The sequence below is a fragment of the Anas acuta genome, chromosome 18, assembly GCF_963932015.1.
Source record: "Anas acuta chromosome 18, bAnaAcu1.1, whole genome shotgun sequence".
Taxonomy (NCBI): domain Eukaryota; kingdom Metazoa; phylum Chordata; class Aves; order Anseriformes; family Anatidae; genus Anas; species Anas acuta.
This window is the reverse complement of record NC_088996.1, coordinates 3,939,057-3,959,623: the sequence shown is the minus strand read 5'-3', so window position 1 is coordinate 3,959,623 and position 20,567 is coordinate 3,939,057. Positions and strand designations below refer to the sequence as shown.

At 50.3% G+C, this 20,567-nt stretch overlaps 1 protein-coding gene across 6 annotated transcripts in view; it reads right to left on the bottom strand.

Moving 5' to 3' along the window:
• Nucleotides 1-20,567, bottom strand: part of TMEM104 (transmembrane protein 104) — a 39,777-nt gene that overhangs the window by 18,942 nt on the left and 268 nt on the right. For 4 of the 6 annotated variants that reach the window (XM_068654724.1, XM_068654718.1, XM_068654722.1 and 1 more), the window contains exons 2-8: nucleotides 19,023-19,118; nucleotides 17,026-17,147; nucleotides 15,418-15,499; nucleotides 14,380-14,482; nucleotides 13,894-13,974; nucleotides 9,654-9,753; nucleotides 8,806-8,914 (exon numbers count right to left, since the gene is read on the bottom strand). In XM_068654724.1, coding sequence (XP_068510825.1) covers nucleotides 8,806-8,914; nucleotides 9,654-9,753; nucleotides 13,894-13,974; nucleotides 14,380-14,482; nucleotides 15,418-15,499; nucleotides 17,026-17,147; nucleotides 19,023-19,067 — 642 coding nt within the window. In that variant the 5' untranslated portion in view covers nucleotides 19,068-19,118. The remainder of the gene's footprint in view (nucleotides 1-8,805; nucleotides 8,915-9,653; nucleotides 9,754-13,893; nucleotides 13,975-14,379; nucleotides 14,483-15,417; nucleotides 15,500-17,025; nucleotides 17,148-19,022; nucleotides 19,119-20,567) is intronic. The other 2 variants (XM_068654721.1, XM_068654723.1) reach the window with 1 other exon arrangement.

Genomic DNA, 20,567 nt, shown 5'->3' with positions numbered 1-20,567 from the left:
GCACCCTCACAGCTACGTAGCTGAGTGGGTCTGAGCACAGCCTAGAGATTTAAAGAAGCTTTAGGCAGCACCAGCTGACACAGCTCGCATTTGGCCACCCAGAAAACGAGCAGATGTGTCGTGCTGTCCTCACTGCAAGCCGTGATCCTGCTGGGCATCCTACACCAAGGACCAAGTGGCAACCAAACAGCCTTCACGTGCAGGAGACAGCAGCACTGGGAGGTGTTGCCCCCCTCTCCCCACCCCACCCGGGGCAGCAGCAGCCTGTTTCTGAAGCTGGCCGCTCTTGGGAAGGGCTCCGAACTTCCCACTTTGGAAAGAACGCCCTAGAAAACCAGTTCTTCCTCCTAAACTGAAAAAAATATCAGCAAAGTGTCTTCGGAAAGTCATTCAGCGCAAGGATTGCAGTCCCTGGCACACCTGGGCGTGCAGGATCACAGCCAGCAGCAGGCTCGCACTCTGGGGTAGGCGCACTCCCATCATCATTTTTCACACCAAGAGAAAGTTGGAGGCCGGCAGCAACCCCGAGGTGACCGGCGTCTCATTTTTCATCACCGGAGTATTTATGGCACCACCATTTGCAGCATCTTGTAATCACTTTAGCGCCTCCTTGACCCCTGGCTCCCCCTTACTCTGCATCTCCTAATTGCATCTGAGCAAGCAGGGGGGAGGCAGCAAAGTGGATGGATGCAGGAGCAGCATGCCAGTGGTTTGTGACACTGGGAAGGACGGCAGGGTGGCTGCAGAGCCCTCTGCAGTGCCCCTACCTGCTTGCTGTGACCTCCCCCGGGCTACAAAACAGGGTCCTCATCCTTCCTGACACCCCGAGTCGTTGCTGGCCCTCCTCACCGTGCAGTGATAGCATTCTGCAAGAAATTAATGAGGTCCTGCCAATAAAGTGTGAGGACAATCATTAATACACAGACGCTGCCCCCAATTCTTGCATATTCACAGCCTCTCAAGGCAGAGTATTGGCAACCAAAACTATATTTCTACCTGTGAATACCTCATCTGAGATTGCAGTTTCACACCACCCTTCAGCTGCCTACGAGCTGCAGTTTCAGGGACAGCATCATCCCCTTCTGTGCATTGTCAGGCAGGAGCTGCCTGGAGGGGAAGGAAACGTCCCAGCCTTTAGCTATTTTGCAGCAGCACAAAAGCAAGAAAAAAAAGCCCCATTGCCCGGGGCGAGCAGGGAGCCTGCTTGCTCCCAGCCTCTGCCTGCACAGCACACAGCGAGCTGGTGCAACAGGCTTCGGAGATCAGCTCTGCCTGAGAGCATTACACTGACTTCAACTTACAAGATAAACCCCAGCTGCATTATTTGTATTTATAGTCCTGCTTACAGAAGCATGAGCCACGTGTGGGATTTGCTGATGTAGTCCAAAAATCCACATTTTTGGACACGCACGTCAGTGATCTCACCCAGACAAAGTGCAATTTAGGAGGATGTTAAGAAGTTGCAGACTTATTTCGGAGCCTGAAAAGATGCCGTTCTGGCCAGAGCTCTTCCCTCCGCAGCCTCCGGTGATGTTCGGAGTGGCACAACCGTGCCATTCCGCAGCCCTGGTGCTTTTTCTGTCTGTATATGAAGGAATTAATGAAAATTTCAGGGGAAGAAAGATCAGGAGCGCTGCCTTACTTGATGAAAACGTTGATGAAGTCAGGCAGGCAGCAAGGTCGGAGCTCTGTTTAGAAACAAGCCTGGTGTTAAAGCCCTGAACAAAACACTGGAAAATACACCCCTGAGAAAAAGGCTGGCATTGAATCTCCCAGGGGAGTGCTTCGCTGGCTTCCCAGGCCTCCTCCAACTCTTTCTCCAATGCTGTCACCACTATTGCATAGAACAACACCGCACGGGGGAAATGTGTTTATAACTTATTTTCTACAAAAGCATTCCAAAACCAACAGATCAATGAATCTCCCCGAACAGCCTCGCCCGGGAAGGAAAATTTAAGCAGCCCTTTTTCAATTTTCCCAAGTCTGGCAGCGAGCTGCTGATCAAACAGCTATCGGTTCTGACACCTGCCCCATTTAGCAGAGCCTGGGCTCCAGTCCCCAGAGAGCAGTGTCACTTCGGTGCCTTGCTGCCCGAAGCGAGCTTACTCCGAAGGACAGCTTCCCTTGGGAAGGAGGCAGCGTGGCCAGGGACCTCTGCCGGGCAGCAGGGGCTGTGGTTTGAGCCCAAAAAGCAGCTTTGGGGAGCTCAGAGCTGCAGGACGTGCACAAAAGCAGAGCTACCCAGAGCTGTGTCTTTGCCTCATGTGTTCGGAGGGTTTTCCAGCCCATAAGCCCACCGGGCACTGAGGTGTGCAAGAGGCTGGTGTGCAGAAGGCACACGGGGCTCCTCCTGGTGCTGGCAGCTCGGTGTCCAAGTGACAGCATAACTCAAGCCCCATTTAAGAAAAAAAATGCTTCTCACCACGAAGCGAGCTGACGGCTCTGTGCAGAAAACACATTCCAGTCCCCTGCACTATCGATTTTCCTGTGAAAAAGAGACAAGCTAATCCTTCAAAGTTAGTTGCTTCAATCCACGCTCTTGCAGTTTCTTCCCCGTTGCACCAGCCCCAGCAGCAGGAGGCTCGCCTCCTGCCCAATATTTCTTTTATTCCAAATGCAGTCAGTTACAAGGCAAGAGGGGAAAAAAAAAAAATCACATCAGCAGCTCTTGTGTCACCAGCACAAGTTTATGCTCCGCTTTCACAACACCACGCTCCTTTCCACCACTCCTGCCAGCCCAGGAAAGCCTCTTCCCTCCAAGGCCAGTTATTATCTGAAGTTCCCCTCGCATTAGGGAACACGAGGGAAGTGGGAAACTCTCCGAAACGGCCAGTTTGTCTGTCGCAGGCGCATGATGAGTGGGCAATTGAGAGAATTTATTGACAAGTCCACAGAAGAAGAATGGACCGGGATGAAGGAGACAGGATTTATGCCATATTAACAAGGCCGTGCGCCAATTTCAACCTTATTAGTTCCACAATAAAGCAGCTAAGAATTGCCTTCCTGTCCCACACCCAGACACCATTTATTTTAAATGGACTTGGCTCCTGTCCTTCTTCAGCTACTTCAAAGCAAAGCAGCAACTTAATTGACCTCAGCTTTTGGAAGCAGACTAGATGGGAGGCATGAGAAGACTCCAATCAGCTCCCGAGACTGGGCTTTTAGCCAGCCAGAGCTGTAATTTTTGAGGCACCTGTAACAAACAGTGAGGGCTCTTGATATCTGTGCTTAATGCAGTATTAATTCCTCTCCTAGCACAGCAACAGTCCGAAGCTCAGGTGCCCGTACCTGCAGCAACAGCACGGCACTCGGGGTGCTTCGGAGGCGCTTCCCTGTGCTCAGGGCTTCCCAAGCTGGATTTATGCACGGCAGAAACAAGTGCACAACCAGGAGTGTGACTGCCATTTCTGTATCAGTATCATAATAAAAAAAAATATTAGTGTTTGTGGTAGGGGACATAATGCAGTAAATCTGGCCAGGTCTTACCGCAAATAACTTCTCAGGTGACACGTTCACAGCGCCCCAGTCCTGCTGCATCCTCCCTGTAAGCTCTGGTAGCCCAGCTCACACAAATGCTACAGCTCAAGCCATTTGTTTAACCAAGATGACTTCCTACCAGCAGGGAAACTTCCATCAGCCTTCCTTCCCTTCCCCCAGCTCACTGGGGGAGCCCAAGGCAAACGCCCCAAACCTGATTGATGTGCTGTGAAATCAACCCTCAATGCTCCAGACGCCTCACCTGCTGCCGAAGCAGCTACCTGCACCACCACCGGCTCTCAAGGTCTCTAGACGGCGAGACCTGTAAGAATAAATATCCAGGAGAGAGCAGCTGTGACCCATTTATTGCCGGATGCTGCTGCAGGGCACAGCTGAGGAAGGCAGGACAGGAAAAGCACTTGCTGCAGAGGGAACATGTGGATCGAGCCCAGGTGTCCTTGAAGAAGTACTCCACTTGCAGCACGGCTCCAGCTCTGTTTCTCCAGCTCCCAACTGGCCAGAGGGAGCTTAGATCAAGCAGGAACGTTCAAGGATCGCCTTGAGGGGTCCTCTCCTAACTGCTGGGAGGTAAAAATTAAAGAAAAAAAAGAGCAGAAGCCAAAAGGCGACGTGGAGCTGGAGACATGGAAAGAGAGGCTACGAGCCTCATGTGCACTAGGGAGGTTTTATAAAGAATTAACTGTTTAGACAATAAAAATCAGGGGTCCCTTCGCACAGTGCAGGGGAGCTAGCACACTGGAGGCACAGAGCAAGGAGCTGCAGCCAGAGTGGGCCCAGGAAGGCAGCACCACGCCGAGGCAGACGGAGACGGCCCTCCAGCCACACTTAGCAGTTCAGCCTTCCCGTTTGCCGATTCAGTTCTGCTGGCACCGAGCAATTGCCCGTGTCCTCAGGCAACCCCTCGTCCCCCCTGCCTGCCTCCCGCAGCCCGGCCCCGCTCCGATCAGTGTCAGGCTGGGCTGACATCGTCCCCCCCGCTCCGAAGAGGGCCGGTAAGCGCCCGCGAGCCCGCTCGTTTTATTCACTGCACAAGCACGTTTCCAACTGGGATAATCTCCATTAAACCATCTGCGCTCCCCTCCTCGCTCGGCCCGCACCCGCTGGGCCGCCTGCGACACTGCAGCATCTGCGAGCCCGGCCGTGCCGATGCCGCGGCCCTTCCCTCCCCAGCAGATGCACCCGGGGGCTCCAACACGCTGCCGAAGCCGTGCCTCTCCCCCCTGAAAGGCGTACAGTGTCCCCCGAGAATTAAAACCATCTCCTTTCCGCTCAGGGAAGCCGCCGTGCCCCGAGCTGCCAGCAAAGCAGGGCTGGGAGGAGAGGAGGGTTTGGCTCCCGCGGCTGCCCTGGTGCAGAAGAGGAGCCCCACACTTGCCAGGCTTGGATGCGTTTTGGATCAGACACCGCACGGCCGCCGGTCCCCAGGATTTAATGGCTTATTTATCTCAGTGTCTGCTTTCTAGAAACAGGGCCTGTGGTGTCAGGGTTCTGCCTCGGTGTGACACGGGAGCAGGAGGACCGGGCAGTGTCCTGAAGGGAGATCTGAGGCCTAAACCCACCGCCCCTTCCCTTGGCCTACACGGGACATCCAGCTCACCTCACGGGGACCATGACAAAGCCACTGCTTTCAGGTGTGAAGGCAGCACGCCCAAAATCCCAAACCCTGTCCTCAGCACCGCCACCAGAACGGCCAGGGGACTCGGGACTCACTCTGGCTGTCGAGGCCGTGACAGCGCCGTGACTGATGTGCAGAGACACAAAGCCATCGATCTGCCTGAGCTGTGATCAGTGCTCGCCTTCACCAAGGTCGCTGGGCCAAGCTGACACAAACCCTCCTCCCGGCCGATTCGCCCCGTGAGGGCTCTGCCTTGCAAAGCCCCCCAGGCTCCTGCTGCCCAAAACGAGAAGGCAAACATGAGCAGCAAGAGATGGGACACGAGCAAACACTCAGCTCAGTATCTCCTGCACTTGTTTACTTTGCAGGCCCTTATTTTCCAAGGCAATTTACAAACCAGAGGCGAGATGGCCATTTGTTCAGACACAGGTTAAGAGGGGCCCAGCAGTCCCCCAGGACTCCGCAGTCACACGGAGCTGAGGAAATCTGGAGCAGCAATAAAGACGCTGCGCAGACGAGCAGGTCTCAAGAGGAGGATTTAATCTGTCTAAATATTCTCATTATGTTCGTAGTCTTCAGCTCCCATTAACGGTGATCAGAGCCGAGACAGCTTCCAGAGGCTTTTTGGGACAACAAACCATGAAATAGGATTTATACATCAGTCATTCTTCCTCTTGCCCCTAGCTGAAGGGTCGATGTTTTTTGCTGAAAAGACGACAGCACCGGGAGAGAAAGAGTCAACAGGATGAGGGCAGGACCAGCCTTTGGCAGACTGGTGGCACTTGGCACAGGAGAGCTCCCATTGGCACTGTTTTTTCCAAAAACCTCAAATAGACTGCTCACCCTGCTAGCCCAAAAAAAGGCCTTCTGTGGGGCCATGCACAGAGGAAGAGCTACAACTACATCCAGTGACCTGCTTCATGGGGAACAGGGACGAGATTCTGGTTACGTTCCTCCATCGGGCTCCTAAAAACCACTCAAAACCTAAATACTGTCCCCAGACAAGGTGAGAGGACTAGAGGCAGACATCTAGGACACAAGGACTGACCCGAAACCTCAGCTGCTTTCTTTTGGGATCGCAGTGTCCATCTGTCCCCTTGCCACAGGGGAACTTCTCCGGCAGAATGAGACCTTGCTTGTCCACTGACACGTGGAACCAGAATTATTCCAACAGGAAAGAATTTAAACAGAAGAAAATTTGAGAAGAAAAACAAGAAAACAGAGCAACCCTTCTAAAGGGTAAAATGCATCTCACCCCTCCTCAATCTTCTGAGGTCTTTTCCCTTTCAGACAGACACATTCTAGCTTTTCCTGCATGTCCACGACCCCACATATACAAGAAGCTAAGACAAAATTCATAGAGCTGCACTTCCCAATGCTGAGAGTGCTCCAGAGCCTTGGTGATATGTCCAGGAAATACCAAGAAATACCAAGAAATACCTGCCAGACCCCTGACACTGCAATAGAGCAGCCAACGCTCCTCGTACCTGGGTTGTGTTACACCATTCAGATTAAGCTTCAAATAAATGCTCCGTAATTCTGGCAGCATCGTGTTCGATAACCAGAAGCTTGATGACCCTGGAGCCTGGTCCAGGGAAAGATGAGCAAATTAGAAATAATCTGGTACAGACACAGCACCCCATGCCCTGCACTGTACTTTTCTGGAAGCGGAGGCTGACATTTACGTCTGACTGCATCAAGTCCTCTCATTTATGCAAGCCTCCAAAAGGGGGGTGAATCTTCCTACAGCAGAAAGCTTCGGTACTTATCAAGTGCTTAAGCCACAACAACCTAGCAAATTACAAAGTCTCTTCACTCCTAAAATATCTCAACTGAAACTCCAAGAGAAGCTTACGTTTCCTATGATAGCTATAGCAAACATTTGTAACAATTTGGTGGACAACATAAAAGCTGTTTTGCTATTAATTTTTCGATCAAAAATCAAGATGCTTCCTACCCATCCCATCCCCACGCGTCTCTTCAAGAATTTATGATTTGTAACGACTGGTCATTAGTTTTCCACATTACAAATAGGACAGGAGTAGGGAAGTATTAACTGGCATAATCCCTTCAGAGGCAGTCCAAAGGCAGTGCCAGTGCTGTGGGTCTTAATGTCTCGTGAACAATTACATCCCCTCTCCCTCCCTAGGGAAACCATCACAGTTTTTGTTTTCTAGAGAAAAAGGCGCACAGATTAAGCAGGGAGTAGGACCAGGGCTGGATGTTGGACAAGCCCCAGTTTGCTCCTGTATTAATGGAACATCAGAGGCCTCATAAAGCCACAACTCAGAGGTAATGCTGACACTCAGGAGTCTCCTGAACATGACTGTGGGATGCTTCCTTCCCCAGTAATCCACCACAGACACGTGTCTTCCCACAAGCAATCCCTCCCTGCTTGTAGGGAGGAGCAGAGGAAAGCACTGAAACCCTCCTCTCACTTACCAGGCAGGGCAGGATTAACCACTACCGAAGACTTTGCAGATATTTATTCTCCAGATCCACGAGAGACAAGCAGAGGGAAAAAGCACCTCTGAGGGTTGTATACACAGACAGCAAGTCTAATGCTTACAGTTTTGTGTTTTTTTTCTTCCCCTCAAGTCCTAACAATTATCTTCATGAATTATAGACACAATATCCGAGAGACACAGGCAGTAATTAATGCATGTCTGCTCTTCTGACTAGCTCCTTCTGCTGGGTAAGGCAGAGTTATTGAAATTCAGGGAAGAAGTCCTCAATCTTGTGGAAATTTTAAAGAAACAGACCAAGACAATTTAATAAAGCAATAATATTTCTCCTAAATAATTAACTAGGCTTTGACATTCACTAATATTCCTGAGGCCCAGCTCTGTCTTTTGCAGTAATGGAACAAACGCACTCAGATGTGATCTCCTGCACATCCAGGAGGTACCAACCACAAAATGACTTCAAGCAGGCTTTACTCACGGGTTTCTCCACTCACACATGGGCACCTCCAGAGCCTCATCACTTTTTTCCTTAAAACTCACCGAGATCTTTACCATCACTGCCCAAAATCCCCACGATGCAGTACTTACACACCTCCTCGTTTTGCCCTGCTAACAATTACCTCCAGGTACAAGTGCTCGACTCTCACCAAGCTCAGGAGCAGCAGTGTTTATCATCCCATGAGGAAACCTTGGTTTCACAGCAGAACCAAAGCACACTAATAGATGCAATAGACAGTCACAAACTAGACAGCAAGCTATTACTAAAGCAGCGTACAGCGCTGATGTTAAGCGGTCTGTTTCCATCATCTTTCAAAAAAGCAGATTCTACTGTAGCATAAACAATTTTATTCACATAAAGAACGCACTGAAGAGAGCTTAATATGCTCGAGTGTATTGAGAACAATTATCTCCAAGTGACAATTACTTCAGCCAAACACTAGAGAAAACCTGTCACGGACCCATCACCTGCTTAAGTAAAATAGAGCTACGCAACAAGGACAGATCTGCTTAAGCTTGAGATCAGGATTACTCTGATGGCCACCAAACTGAAACAAAGACATGTCACCAGCACCGGAAAACAGGCATTTGGCTAACAAGGTCAGCCTGAATTGAAAGCTTCACATCCCTGTTGTTCACTTACACTGTGTTTCCTCTATAGGGAAAAACTCGTACTCACCAGAAGGCAGGGCAAGTAAAATAAAGGTCATTCCAGTCTGAGAAACTCACCAGATACAGTCTGTAAGCATCAATCCTTCGAATGGGCCCCCAGCACTTGTCTGTATCGTTGTACTTCGTGCCATCTCCCACGCTGCAAGAATGGTTGCCAATAGCACTGCTAGGAAAGAAGGAGGGAGAAAGAAGAGAGTGATCAGCTCCCAGCAGATGTCTTCCCCTCTCCTGTGTTCAAGGAAGAGCAATGGTCAGAGGCTGTTTAACAGAGCAAGTCAGTGAAGACCATGCATTTGAAGACAAATTATTTGATTACCTAGTTAAAATCTGCTCATTAGACTAGCAAGTTTAGAGTCATACATGGAACACCGCAGTTTTCCATTCTGAAGCTTTGAGTACGAGTGCAGCACAGCCCAGCCCCAAGCACACCAGTCTTTCACTAACTATTTCTTTAGGAAGGAACTTGTCTCAAGCCCAGAGCTCATCAGGTGAACACAAAGCAGTGTCACCACTCGCAGGTCACAAGCTTGATAAGCACCACACCTCCCAGCTCTTATCTAGATAGAAGCTAAGATACTGCACAGGGGACGGCATTCAAACCAGTGAGCAACGAGCCCCATGCCTGCAAGGTGAAGCTGAAGTACTTTACACCCAGGGACTTACCTGAAATCAGGTCAGGTACTTTTCAGGCATCCAACAACAGCTTAGCCTGCAGCAGGCACTTGGGTGGGGAATACAGAACAACTTCACCTTCCCACGCACAAGCACTGAGATGTCCTTGAGTCATTTCTCCGCTTGTCTTCAGGAAGGAGAGCTGAACCCAGTCAGACTTATCACCCCATCAAGCCCCCAAACCTGCCCTCGTCCCTGTTAGCACGTAACTGCCCAGCAGTAAGCACACTTACCAGGTCACTTGCATGAGAGAGACCGGCACAGCTGCTGCGTAGATTGCCAGGTCCCCATAGAGGTAGATAATTATGCAGAAGTAGAAGAGGTTGACACCCACTGCAAGAAAGAGAAGTATTAGGGATTCTTGAACTCTGCACTCTAACTCAAAAATTCACATTAATTAAGATGTTTTTCAACATCTTAAAAAAAAAACACACACCATTTCTTTCCATAGTTTACATTTTCTGCAGAAAACTGCACAGAAGGGTCACACCAGCAGGTTAGGAGACAGTTACAGCACGGGAAGCGATGGGACATGAGGCCTCAGAGCTCAGCTCTGCCTCCTGAAATCCCTGGCCTTCACACCAGGCACTCAAAGCTTACACCCATCCTCCAGTCGCTGCTCCAGGCCCACAGCTCTCACGTAATTGAACTATCAGATGAAGCTGACAACCTGGAAGAGTCACAGGCACGCTAGCTGGTGGTGACAGACCTGGTGTGAACGCAGTTTGATGAACAGTGCAGTGAAGAAACAAGAGCTGTCAGTACTCTGCCAATTCAAACCTGCAGGACCTTCACAGTGAGAATTTAGCCCTGCAGAGATCCAGTTCCACACGGCTGAGGTGGAGCCATTTGGGATATTCCTAAACATCAGCATCCCGAGGCAAGATTCAAACTTGCAAAGCTTTAAAGCTGTTTCTGCAGCCCTACTACACCCTAGTGCCACAATGAATGCTGTTCCTGTCCCCAAATATTTTCTTCTGTGGTTTGTTTATTTCTTAAGTTTACTCTGCCTTCAGCTATGAGATCAGAAACGTCTTACTCAAGCAGTCTGGGTGCACAAAACAGCCTTTCTTGGGCTCAGGAAGACACTGCTGCAGAGGGCTGAAACCAGCAGGAATAAAGAGATGATTGATGAGACCCTGGGATTCTCGTCTTCCCAGAGAGCTGGCATAAATCTCACCAACAAAAACCAAACTGGAACATATTTCAGTTCAGAAACAGGTGAGCTACAAAAAGAAGCCTCGAATTTGTTTCATTTAGGAAGCAAATACTGAAGGAAAGCTGCTCAGGGAACCTGTCCATACTTTCCAGTTGTGATACCACTTGATGCTTAATCCTAATGCAGCTTGGGCAAATCAATTCACCTCTCTGAGACTCATATGACAGCTATCAAATAAAAACGTCATTACTGCAGGAACAGGGATTAATATTTCCACAGCACTTGGTTGCCCTCAAGTTTCAGCATCACATTGTCCCTGGATCCCTGCATGTCAGGAGACGTTAACAGGCATTCCACTCGTGTTAAATAAATTACTCAATGTGCTCAGCCTACTTAGCAGAAAACGTTTCTACAAAAAGGGCTGGATGGGGAAGCAGCAAGGAGACCTCCCTGCTCCTATAAAGCACTAAGCCAATACACGAGGGTTGTTCCTGGTTTGTTTGAATAGATAAATGGAGAACGTCAGCCCCTCCAGAAACAGCCTGAGAATTTCTTATAGGTCCCTTATTTTTCCCCCCCTCTGTGAAAGATTTAAGATGACCACACAGCTAAGGAGTCTGCATCATTCTGAAGACAACAGCAAACTCCCTAGCAGTTTTCTCCAATTCCCTGTTAAAATGGGTTGAGTATTATAACAAATATCTGATGTAGGACAGAAGCTGCAAAATCCACTAAGCACTCGTCAGACTTAGATGTAGATCCCCAAACCAGAACCTACTGCTGCCAGTTCTTTTACAAGCTGCTACTGATCCTCCCTGATCAATATTTTCATTACTGGACAAAAATGGGAAAATCAATGGCTTCCTGTGGGGGGACAGCATGACAGATGTGCCCAGACTCCATTACTGCAACAAATGACTGCTTGGTCCCAAAAGAAAGCACCCAACATTGCAAATTAAAAAAAAAGCAGCTCTTCAGAGCCAGCTTTTTTGAAAGAGCATACAGGCCTACCACAGCCTAAGCCTAAGCCACCTCCCTTGAAGAAAGCAGACAGTCTGAGATGGAGATTTATCCTCGGCTTACCTCCCAGGACTGCAGATTCAACTCCTGTCAGATTGTTTAAGTAAAAAAAAGTTAAGAGAAAAGAGCAGAGAACTCCCTAGGTCTCCGAGGCTTTAAGGTCTATTACAAAGCCTTCACCAGCCTTCCCTCTGAAGGCTGTAAAGAGCTCAGACACCTTGGTTTTGGATCCACGCTTCACACAGCGTGAGCAAAACCCACCCAGACACTTGCTAGCTGTGAAACAGCAGAGGGTGGTGCTTGGAGCCAGGACTGCCCTAGCATGACCCAGTTTCTCAGCACCAGGCTGCAGGAAGGGGTCACTGAGCAACTGCCCTCAGCCACGGCCTCTCTGTGCATCTGTCAGCACCAGAACTTCAGCTGGGATCTGCAGGAGGCACCTCGCCTGCTCTCTGTGCTCAGCAGACCTGAGCGTGTCTGAACGAGGACTCAGCACCAGCTCCTTGCTGCTGAGTACAGAGCAGGGGAGAGCAGTAGGTGGGTTACAGCTGCCCCAGCCCCTTTGCTCCGCGTACCTTTGGGCTCATCCCTCGGCAGTTGTTTCCAGCCTGCAGCTGTTCCCGCTGACTCCCCGCTGATTTATCCCTTGGCACTGGCTTGAGTCAGCCCGGGGGAGGATCCCTGACACAGAAATCAGATAACTCTGGCTAAAACAACATTAAGAAGGGGGATTACGATTCAGAATGCTAAGCAGTTAATATCACCTCGCGGGGAAACCTCCCACCAGCACCAGAGGAGCTGCATTTCCAGCACCCTCTACTGGCTGAGCAGCAGCTGGCACCGAGGCAGAGAAGCCTTCTAGAAAGCAACTGCTCAACACCTGAGGGGTTATCACCACCTTCCTGGGAAGTGCATGAAAAAGAGACCTTCTGAGGCTTGTCTGCACGTTCCCCCAGTCCACATGCAGCAGAGCAGGACTCCCTGCCTAAATCCTCAATGATACTGCAAAGCCATGGTGTCCAGGGCTTGCTATCAAAGCAACATCCCAATATTACTCCTCAGAGGAATACTGAGAGCTAAGGAAGCATCCACAGCGTGTTACAGACAGCAAAGAACACGGACAAAAAGCTTGCCTAAAGTCAGAGCATCTCAGAGCAACAGATGAGACTAGGAACAAGATGTTTCTGGGTCTCCAGCACACAGCCAAGTCACCTCTCCTCTTCTGACTCGGAAAAGTGGCCGCCTGATTCAATGTGGATTTAGACACCCCTGAATGTCTTACATCTACAAAGACCCACATGGGGCATATAGGGAAATCAAGCTTCTTTTTTTTTTTTTTTCCCCCAACTGGACTTTAAAATCAGCAATAACACAGTTGAAACAATCTTCACTCTTTAAGCCCAGCTGTCCTTCAGAGGCAGTCTCAGAATGGCATAAAGCTGATGTAATGTAGTGGAAAAAACCAGCCCATCACATCTTCCTAAGGTGGCTAGCGAACAAGAGAAAACGTCGCTGTCCACAAGAAATGGGGCCTGACAGGCTCAAAATTGCACAACCATGGTGTCTGATGATTTTCTGGCTCTGCTCAGCATTTCAAATGTACTCCTCACCCAGCTTCAGAACGCCTAACATCAGAACTTGGGTTTCTATTGTATGCAGCAATGGCTTTATTGCAGTATAGCTACAGGCTCCTTCCCTGACATACAACAAAAGACACTTAACAGCAAGAAGATAAAACATCTGCCTACCAGATACTCACCAGGGACCCTTTTTCATTCAGTAGTTCCATGTCCTAGCAGCTGACCCCCACCCCGACACATACAGCTCTCAGGAACTCTCCCCAAAGCCTCTCTCCTTCAGACTGACACTTACAGGGTTCAGGAAAAAAATAAAAATGTGTTATTCTCAAATGCTGCCAAGGTGGAACCAGTAAACTCCACAGCTGGGCTCCAACACTGCAAAGAGCAGAGGTCAGAGGACAGACTCAGTACAGGGTTAGGTTAAAACCAGTCAGAAGTGGAACTGACTTAAACTTACCTGTGTCAGCCAATACCCACAGCTGGTATTTTTGGCCACACCACCACAGCACCCCCCCCTTCATGCAGGTTCTGGCCCACAAATATTCTGCTTTGGAGGAACACTGCACAGAGGGATGGATACTTGGATGGATACTTGGATGGAACCATCACAAACTCAGGATGTAAACCCACACTGAGAAGCACTCAGACTTACCAACAGACACACACACAGTATGCAGCAGGGCTGTGAGGACTTTAAACGCATGAATCACTTACCTTTATTGAAGAACATGGAAGCCATCTGGCCCATTTCCACCCTTTCAGTGATTTCAAAGATATTGGGTGAGCCACGTCTCTCTGCAAATTGAAAACAAGGAGGTTTCAACCAGTCCCTCGAGTAAACCAAGAGGCCAGATTATCTGAAAACACCCACGAAGCTCCAGCAGCAGCCTGAAGGACACTATGTACTATCTACCACTCCACAGCTGCAGCGTCACGGGTCCAATCACTCTGCTGAAGTTAGTTTAAAGTGTTTTCAAAACAAGGTATTCTCATCTTAGTGACCTAGAGGGAAGAGATCTTTATCAGCCTGCAGAAGGTAAACTGAATTCTCAATGAGCCTTATCTCGCAAGTGCTAAGGTCTTCGGGATGCAAATGTGAAATTAAGGGCAAAATGGACAGCAGAGTCCTGCTCTGCTTACTGGGGCTCACAGGAATGCTGCCTGCAGAGAAAAAGTCTCAGTGAAAGCTGAGATACTTACGAACTGACAGGATAGGTCGCGTCTCTGCTCGCTCATAGCCGTCTTGGAGGAGAACGTCACTGTCAGATACTCCAGAGGAAGAATCCTCATCCTCATCATCCTCCTGGAAGAAAAGGCCAGACCACTGCTCAGATTTCCACTACCTACAGCACCACCAGCGTCACGGTCTCACTTCCAGCACCTCAGAGGTAGTTCCTATGCAGGGCTGGGCTGGGCAGGACAGGCTACCAAGCAGGGGCAATACTGGGAGCCCTTGGCCCAAGTTTGAGACACTGGAGAGCAGAAAAGGGCACCAGCAGAGCAGACTGAGGTGAGTGCCAGGCTCTGCTCTTAGCAGGTCATACAGCAAGTGTCTGATTCACGCAGGGATACCTGGCACAAGAAAATTGTGGCTCAAGTGTCTGGTAGATCTACAGGGTTACAGAACTGGGAAAAGAAATCTTAGTGTTTTTATTGGCCATTTCTTTTCTGTCTGGCTATGGGATCTCATAACTCCAGCCCAATAACATACAGGCAGGGATCTAAATCAGTGCAAAGAACCATACCTCACACTGATCCAGAAAAGCCACCGAAGCCAGGATCCAAAAAAGCCACAAGCAAGTTTTCCAGACAAGACATACTTCAGGACTGTCCACTCCCCGGGACACATCCTGACCGGCAGCAAGGACATTCCTGCCTGTCCCAGTTAAGTGACCTGAGATCAGCGAGGATTTATAGAACCTGGCACACTCCAAATGGCACCGATCTATTGCCTGCCACCTCTCCACACTCGCTGAGCAACGCTTCAGGGCAAGGAGAGCACATCCAGTAAAAAAAATGTAAGCAGCACAAGAGATTTTTCAAAGCTGAAGCAGAAAATCCAGTCTTTAACGAGCAACCCCACAGGGAACTAAAAGTCATATTTTACGCAGCCAAGTTCCGTAGAGTAGAAATCTATTCCTTTATTAGTTATTAATGAGGCAAAGCAAAGACAGAAATCTCAGGTGAGCCTCGTGTGATAAAAACAGCAGAAAATGGAAAACGAAACCCCACACAAACCTTGCGTTTTTCCATTCTCTTCCATCGCAGCTGGGCATTTGCAGCAGCCATGGCCTCCACCACAAACGTGGTAGTCATATAGCTTGGGAGAGAAATCCAGTTAATATCAACAACAGTCAAGCATCGTTGCTTAAGATACATGGAGAATTATCCTCACTATTTGTAGGGGCAAACACCAACCAAACAGAACTGCTTTCACCAACTTTGCACCCTCCCCCCCGCCTATTTCATAGTTTCTGCTCAGCACACCGCTGCCTTCTTCTGCTCCTGAGATGGAGGTGTTCAAGCAGAGAACAAAATGCAGTAAAAATACGCATGCCTTCAGGGATGAGGAGACATTAGGTAGCTAGAAAACACCTTGCTAGGAGTTTGGAGGGTTTGGGAAGACAAACCCTTGTTAGAAAGATGGGCCCTGAAAGGGAGAAGGAAGCTTGGACTAGCACAGTCCTGTTATGAAGTTTATCCATTACAGCCTGTGGCAAAGGTACTCTGCTGCCCTAAAGACTCTTCCAAATGGCATTAGAAACAAAGCAAAACAAGGCAGAGGGGCAGATCACATCTATATGCAAACACGCTTTGCTGGAGGCCATGGGAAAAGCTGGCCAGGGGACAGGTAGTCACTGATGCTCCTATGGAAAGCACATCGTTATCTCAGCTAAACAGCCCTGTAATTAAAAAAAAACCTTCAAATCAATCTTAGTTAAGGCATTAGAGTGGCTTCCCTGTTCCAGGAATTGGGCTCATTTATCAAGCTCAAGCAAGAGATTAATTTTGCTAGAATAAAAGCAAGCAGCCCTGTTCTGAGGCCCACGTAGCAATTCCTGCACGGATTCTTACTGAAGGGTCAGTGCCCAGAGGGCAGGAGGAAGCCAAGCACCAGGGCTGGGACAAAAACAACGCAGCTCCGGGGGCACTGAATACTTCAGGCTCTGTTTTCAGTTGGGTCTGGTTGTGGCACCCAGGTTTGGAAACTTGTGCTCCTCTGCTGACCTTGGCAGACTCCCTGCTGGTAGCATCTCACGTGCCACATTTGTGTTTTGAAACATATCTAGGAGTGCTCACAAAGCTCCGTTACTGGTGCTGCCACAATTGATAATTCAGTCAAGCCTCTGAAGCACACGGCTTCAAGGTGGGGAATTTAGAAGCATCACTACAGTCAGTACTGAGCACGGCTACCCCTGTTCAGCAGCAGCTAACAGGTCTGAAAAGCACTGCCTTCACATCAAAGGCACGTTCAGAACTAGTTATCCACAAAAAAAACATCTAAATTCTGTTCTTACCAACAGCAGGAGGGGAGTTTTATTCTTATTTATTTGCAAGCCAGGCAAGAAACGAGCAGGGATACACGGCTTGTCGGGAAGATGACAATTCTGTCAGTGACTGGAGAATCTCAGGCTGCCTGGACATCGCAGCTCTATCAGCAGCCTTCAGCTCCACCTGCTGCTCCAGCAGGGGCACAGGCAGCTGAGCAGAAACTCGTGGCAAACCAGCTCCCAAGTCATGAGACCTGCCCCAAGGTCTCAGGCAGCAGCCCAAGCCTCAGCACTGATCTCAGGGCTCCTGAATGGAGCACCCCCCCTCTCCTGAGGACACAAACCCATATCCTACCTCATAAAGCCCAGGAACATGAGGAGAACGAGGCTGACCAGCCACCCCGCTGTCGCAAATGCCTTGGGCATGGTTAGAGCTCCTGTCCCGACGATGAGGTTGAACATGTAAACCAGACCGACCTGCAACATCCACAGAACCCAACGTGAGTTCGCAGCTTTGCCAGAGATCACCCAAACCCCCTCACGTGCATGATAATTCGAATGGAGAGAGCAACCTTTGTGAGCAAGCAGGGTGGGAGCAAGCCCACGTTAGAGACCAAATTCCTGGGAGCCTGATAACCAGAGAACAAAGCAAGTCACAGCTCATTTTTCACGACAAAAATGTAATCCCTTCCCCATTTTTCCTATTATTTAAAAATATTGTTTCCTTCTAACTTAAGGACGTGAGCTTTGTGTGCTTTAACATCCATTTGCTTCTACCAGAGTTGTTTACAATGTGGGTTTGGGTCTCTCGTTATTTTCTGACCTAAGTACTCAGGACTCCCTACAGGAGTTCCCTTCCAGGGTGTCTCACCCTTCATTACCCTTAAGCAAGCAGGAAACATCCAAAGAGAACTGTAATCCAAAGCCTGCTTGCCATTCTACCAGTAAGCAACTCAGCACTCTGGAAAAGCTATTTTATTTCAGGAAGGGGAAGGATTTTATCCTTTAAAGCAACCTCCTTTTTTTTTTTTTGACCCAGGGCAAAGAGCACCTGGACAGCACCCCCAGACTGCAAATGTAGCTGAACTCACAAAGACTGCCCCAAAGTTCGTTGTTGCTGCTGTTTTCTATCTTTTTTTCTCTAATATAGGTCAGTCTCTCTCTAGAGGAGAGCCAGTAAGAGCAATGTCTGAGTACATTTTTCTGAGCGTGAAGGAATTGATACCAGAACTATTCCCCAGAGCCCCCGCACGCTGTCCCGCCCTACATTCACTAACATAAGCAGAGCAATTTCATCTTCTGATGGTTCTCCCAGGACAAGTCAGCCACCGCAGCTCGCAGGAAAGTTCTTTTCACTCGGCTGGCACAGCTGCCGCTCCCCGAGCACACCTCCTGCTCGAGTGCCCAGGGCCATGACTCACTTCAGTGAAGGACTCTTCAACATAAAGCACTCAAGTGATTTTCCTTGGCTGCGGTCAAGCAGGCTGAGATGAGAACGGTGCTCGTGCATTCAGCCTGGCTGGACGTCTTCAGGCAAAGAGGAGAGCGCTCTAGACTTTGAGATGAGACTCTAGGGTATTCCTGCCACACCAACAGAAAGGTGACACTGATTCTGTAGGGCCCAGAACCCCAGTTACTGACTTATTCTCTATTTTCTCAGTCGTGGCCCATTTCTGGGGTCTGAGACCCAGTTAGTCTAAATTCAGTCATTAACAGGGGGATGAAAGCTTCTGACCATCTGAAAGCCGACCCGTAGCACTCAGTACTGGGTCTTTATTTAGTTATCTGTGGGGTTTTTGGGGGAATATTGTTTGCAAAGCACTGATCTAAGAGCTGACGCTTTATGAACACTCGTGCCTATCAAAAACAGGTTAAAATAAAGGTTAAAGGTTAAAATAAGTAACTGAAGATTACTTATTCGTAGCTTTTCTTTTATATATGATTTTCCTCTGAATTTCTTAAAAGAGGAAAAAAAAAGCCTAATTTCCACATGGCAATTTTCCCTGTTTAAGTGAGCTTCACGTGACAATTTGTGCTGTTGAAAACGCTGAAGTTTAAGAGCAACAGGTAGAAGGATGCGAGAGCTGGTATCGGACACGAAGCTTTTCTTAGCACATTTTAAGGAACTCTACCTTAAGCAGACGCCATCCTTCCCAGCACATAAAGGAACGTGCGATGTACAAAGAGCTACCAGCACGAAGCATTTTGAAGCAGCCTTTGACCTACGGCAACTCTCGAAACACTGCGGTTACGTGCACGGGGAAGTGGGAAATGACAACACAAGCTGAAAGAAGAGGATTTTGAGAAGACTTCTGAGTAACGACAGCCAGGCGCTGAGCCCGAAGGACTTACGTAAGGCGAGTACAGCTCCCCCGTGTCCGTAATGCCGCCGGCCATGGTGAGGGGAGCAGCTCGAGGAGGGCGTTCTCAGCTTCTGTTGCCTTTTACCTAGGGGGAAAATAAAAAACAAAGCACAAAGTTGGGTCACCTTTGCCAGAAGGAGGGGAACTCACGAGGTAATTTCGACACTCTTGTCTTCCGACACGGGACAGCCGCAGCCGGCCCAGCACCACGAGGATTTCTCTGCCCCGTTAAAACCAGTTAAAAGGAACACCCCAAGGCCCTGCCCTGCCCCAGCACGCGATGTCCCGAACGGCCAGAGGGAGGTTTCAGACCGCAGGAGGAAGCCTGACTGCCCCGGGGACGCTCTCAGACCTCGCCTCTCCCACAGCCGCTGCTCCTCAGGGCCACGGGGCTGCGTGGGGCAGGCTCGGGCAGCCCCCGGCCTCCCCAAACGACCCCAGGGGCAGAAAAAAAAACAGCAGGCGGCCGGCAGCAGCCCCACAGACACGGGGCACTGAGATCCCTGCACCGGGGCTTTTAATGCCCGAGTGTTTGGGGAGCCTGCACCGCCCGGCAGAGCCCCGGGAGCAAGGCAGCAACACACGCACCAAGGCGGGGCTGGGAATGCCACCAGCCCCCAGACCCCAGAGAGAACCCAATAGTCCCACACAGGGACCCTAGACCCCCCCCCCAGGGGTCCCACACAGGGACCCCAAGTCCCCTCCCCACAGACCCCCAGTGGCCCCACGCAGGAACCCCGGACCCCACAGGGACCCCCAGCGGTCCCATACAGAGACCCCAGACCCCTCAGGGGCCCCACACAGGAACCCTGCACGTGGTTCCCAGACCACACAGGGACCCCCGGGGACCCCATGCAGGGACCCTAGACAACCCAGGGACCCCAGGTGGCATAGCACAGGGACCCGAGACCCCCCAGAGACCCCACCGGGGCCCCACACAGGGACCCCATACTCCCCCTGGGACCCCCCACAGGAAACCCAGACCCCACAGGTCCCCTGGTGGCCCCATACTGGGACCCCAGACCCTTCAGGAACCCCCAGAACCCTCATACAGGGACCCCAGACCCCACACGGCACCCCAGACCTCCCGGGGACTCACAGCGGCCCTATACTGGGACCTCAGACCATACAGGGACCCCAGACCCCCCAGAGACTCCCGGAGACCCTAGACCCTACAGAGACCCCACACCGTGACTCCAAAGCCCCCAGGCCCCCCCCAAACCCCACCGGGGCCCCCCACAGGGACCCCAAGCCCCTCAAGGGCCCCACACAGCAACCTCAGACCCCCCCCCAATACCCCCAGTGGCCCCATACTGGTACCCCAGACCCTCCAGGAACCCCCAGGACCCTCACACAGGGACCTCAGACCCCACAAGGACCCCACACAGCACCCCAGACCCCATGGGGACCCCCGTGGGCCCCAGTCTGGGACCTCAGACCACACAGGGACCCCCGGAGACCCCATACAGGGACCCTAAACCCCCCAGAGACCCCACACCGAGACTCCAAACCCCACAGAGACCCCACACAGGAC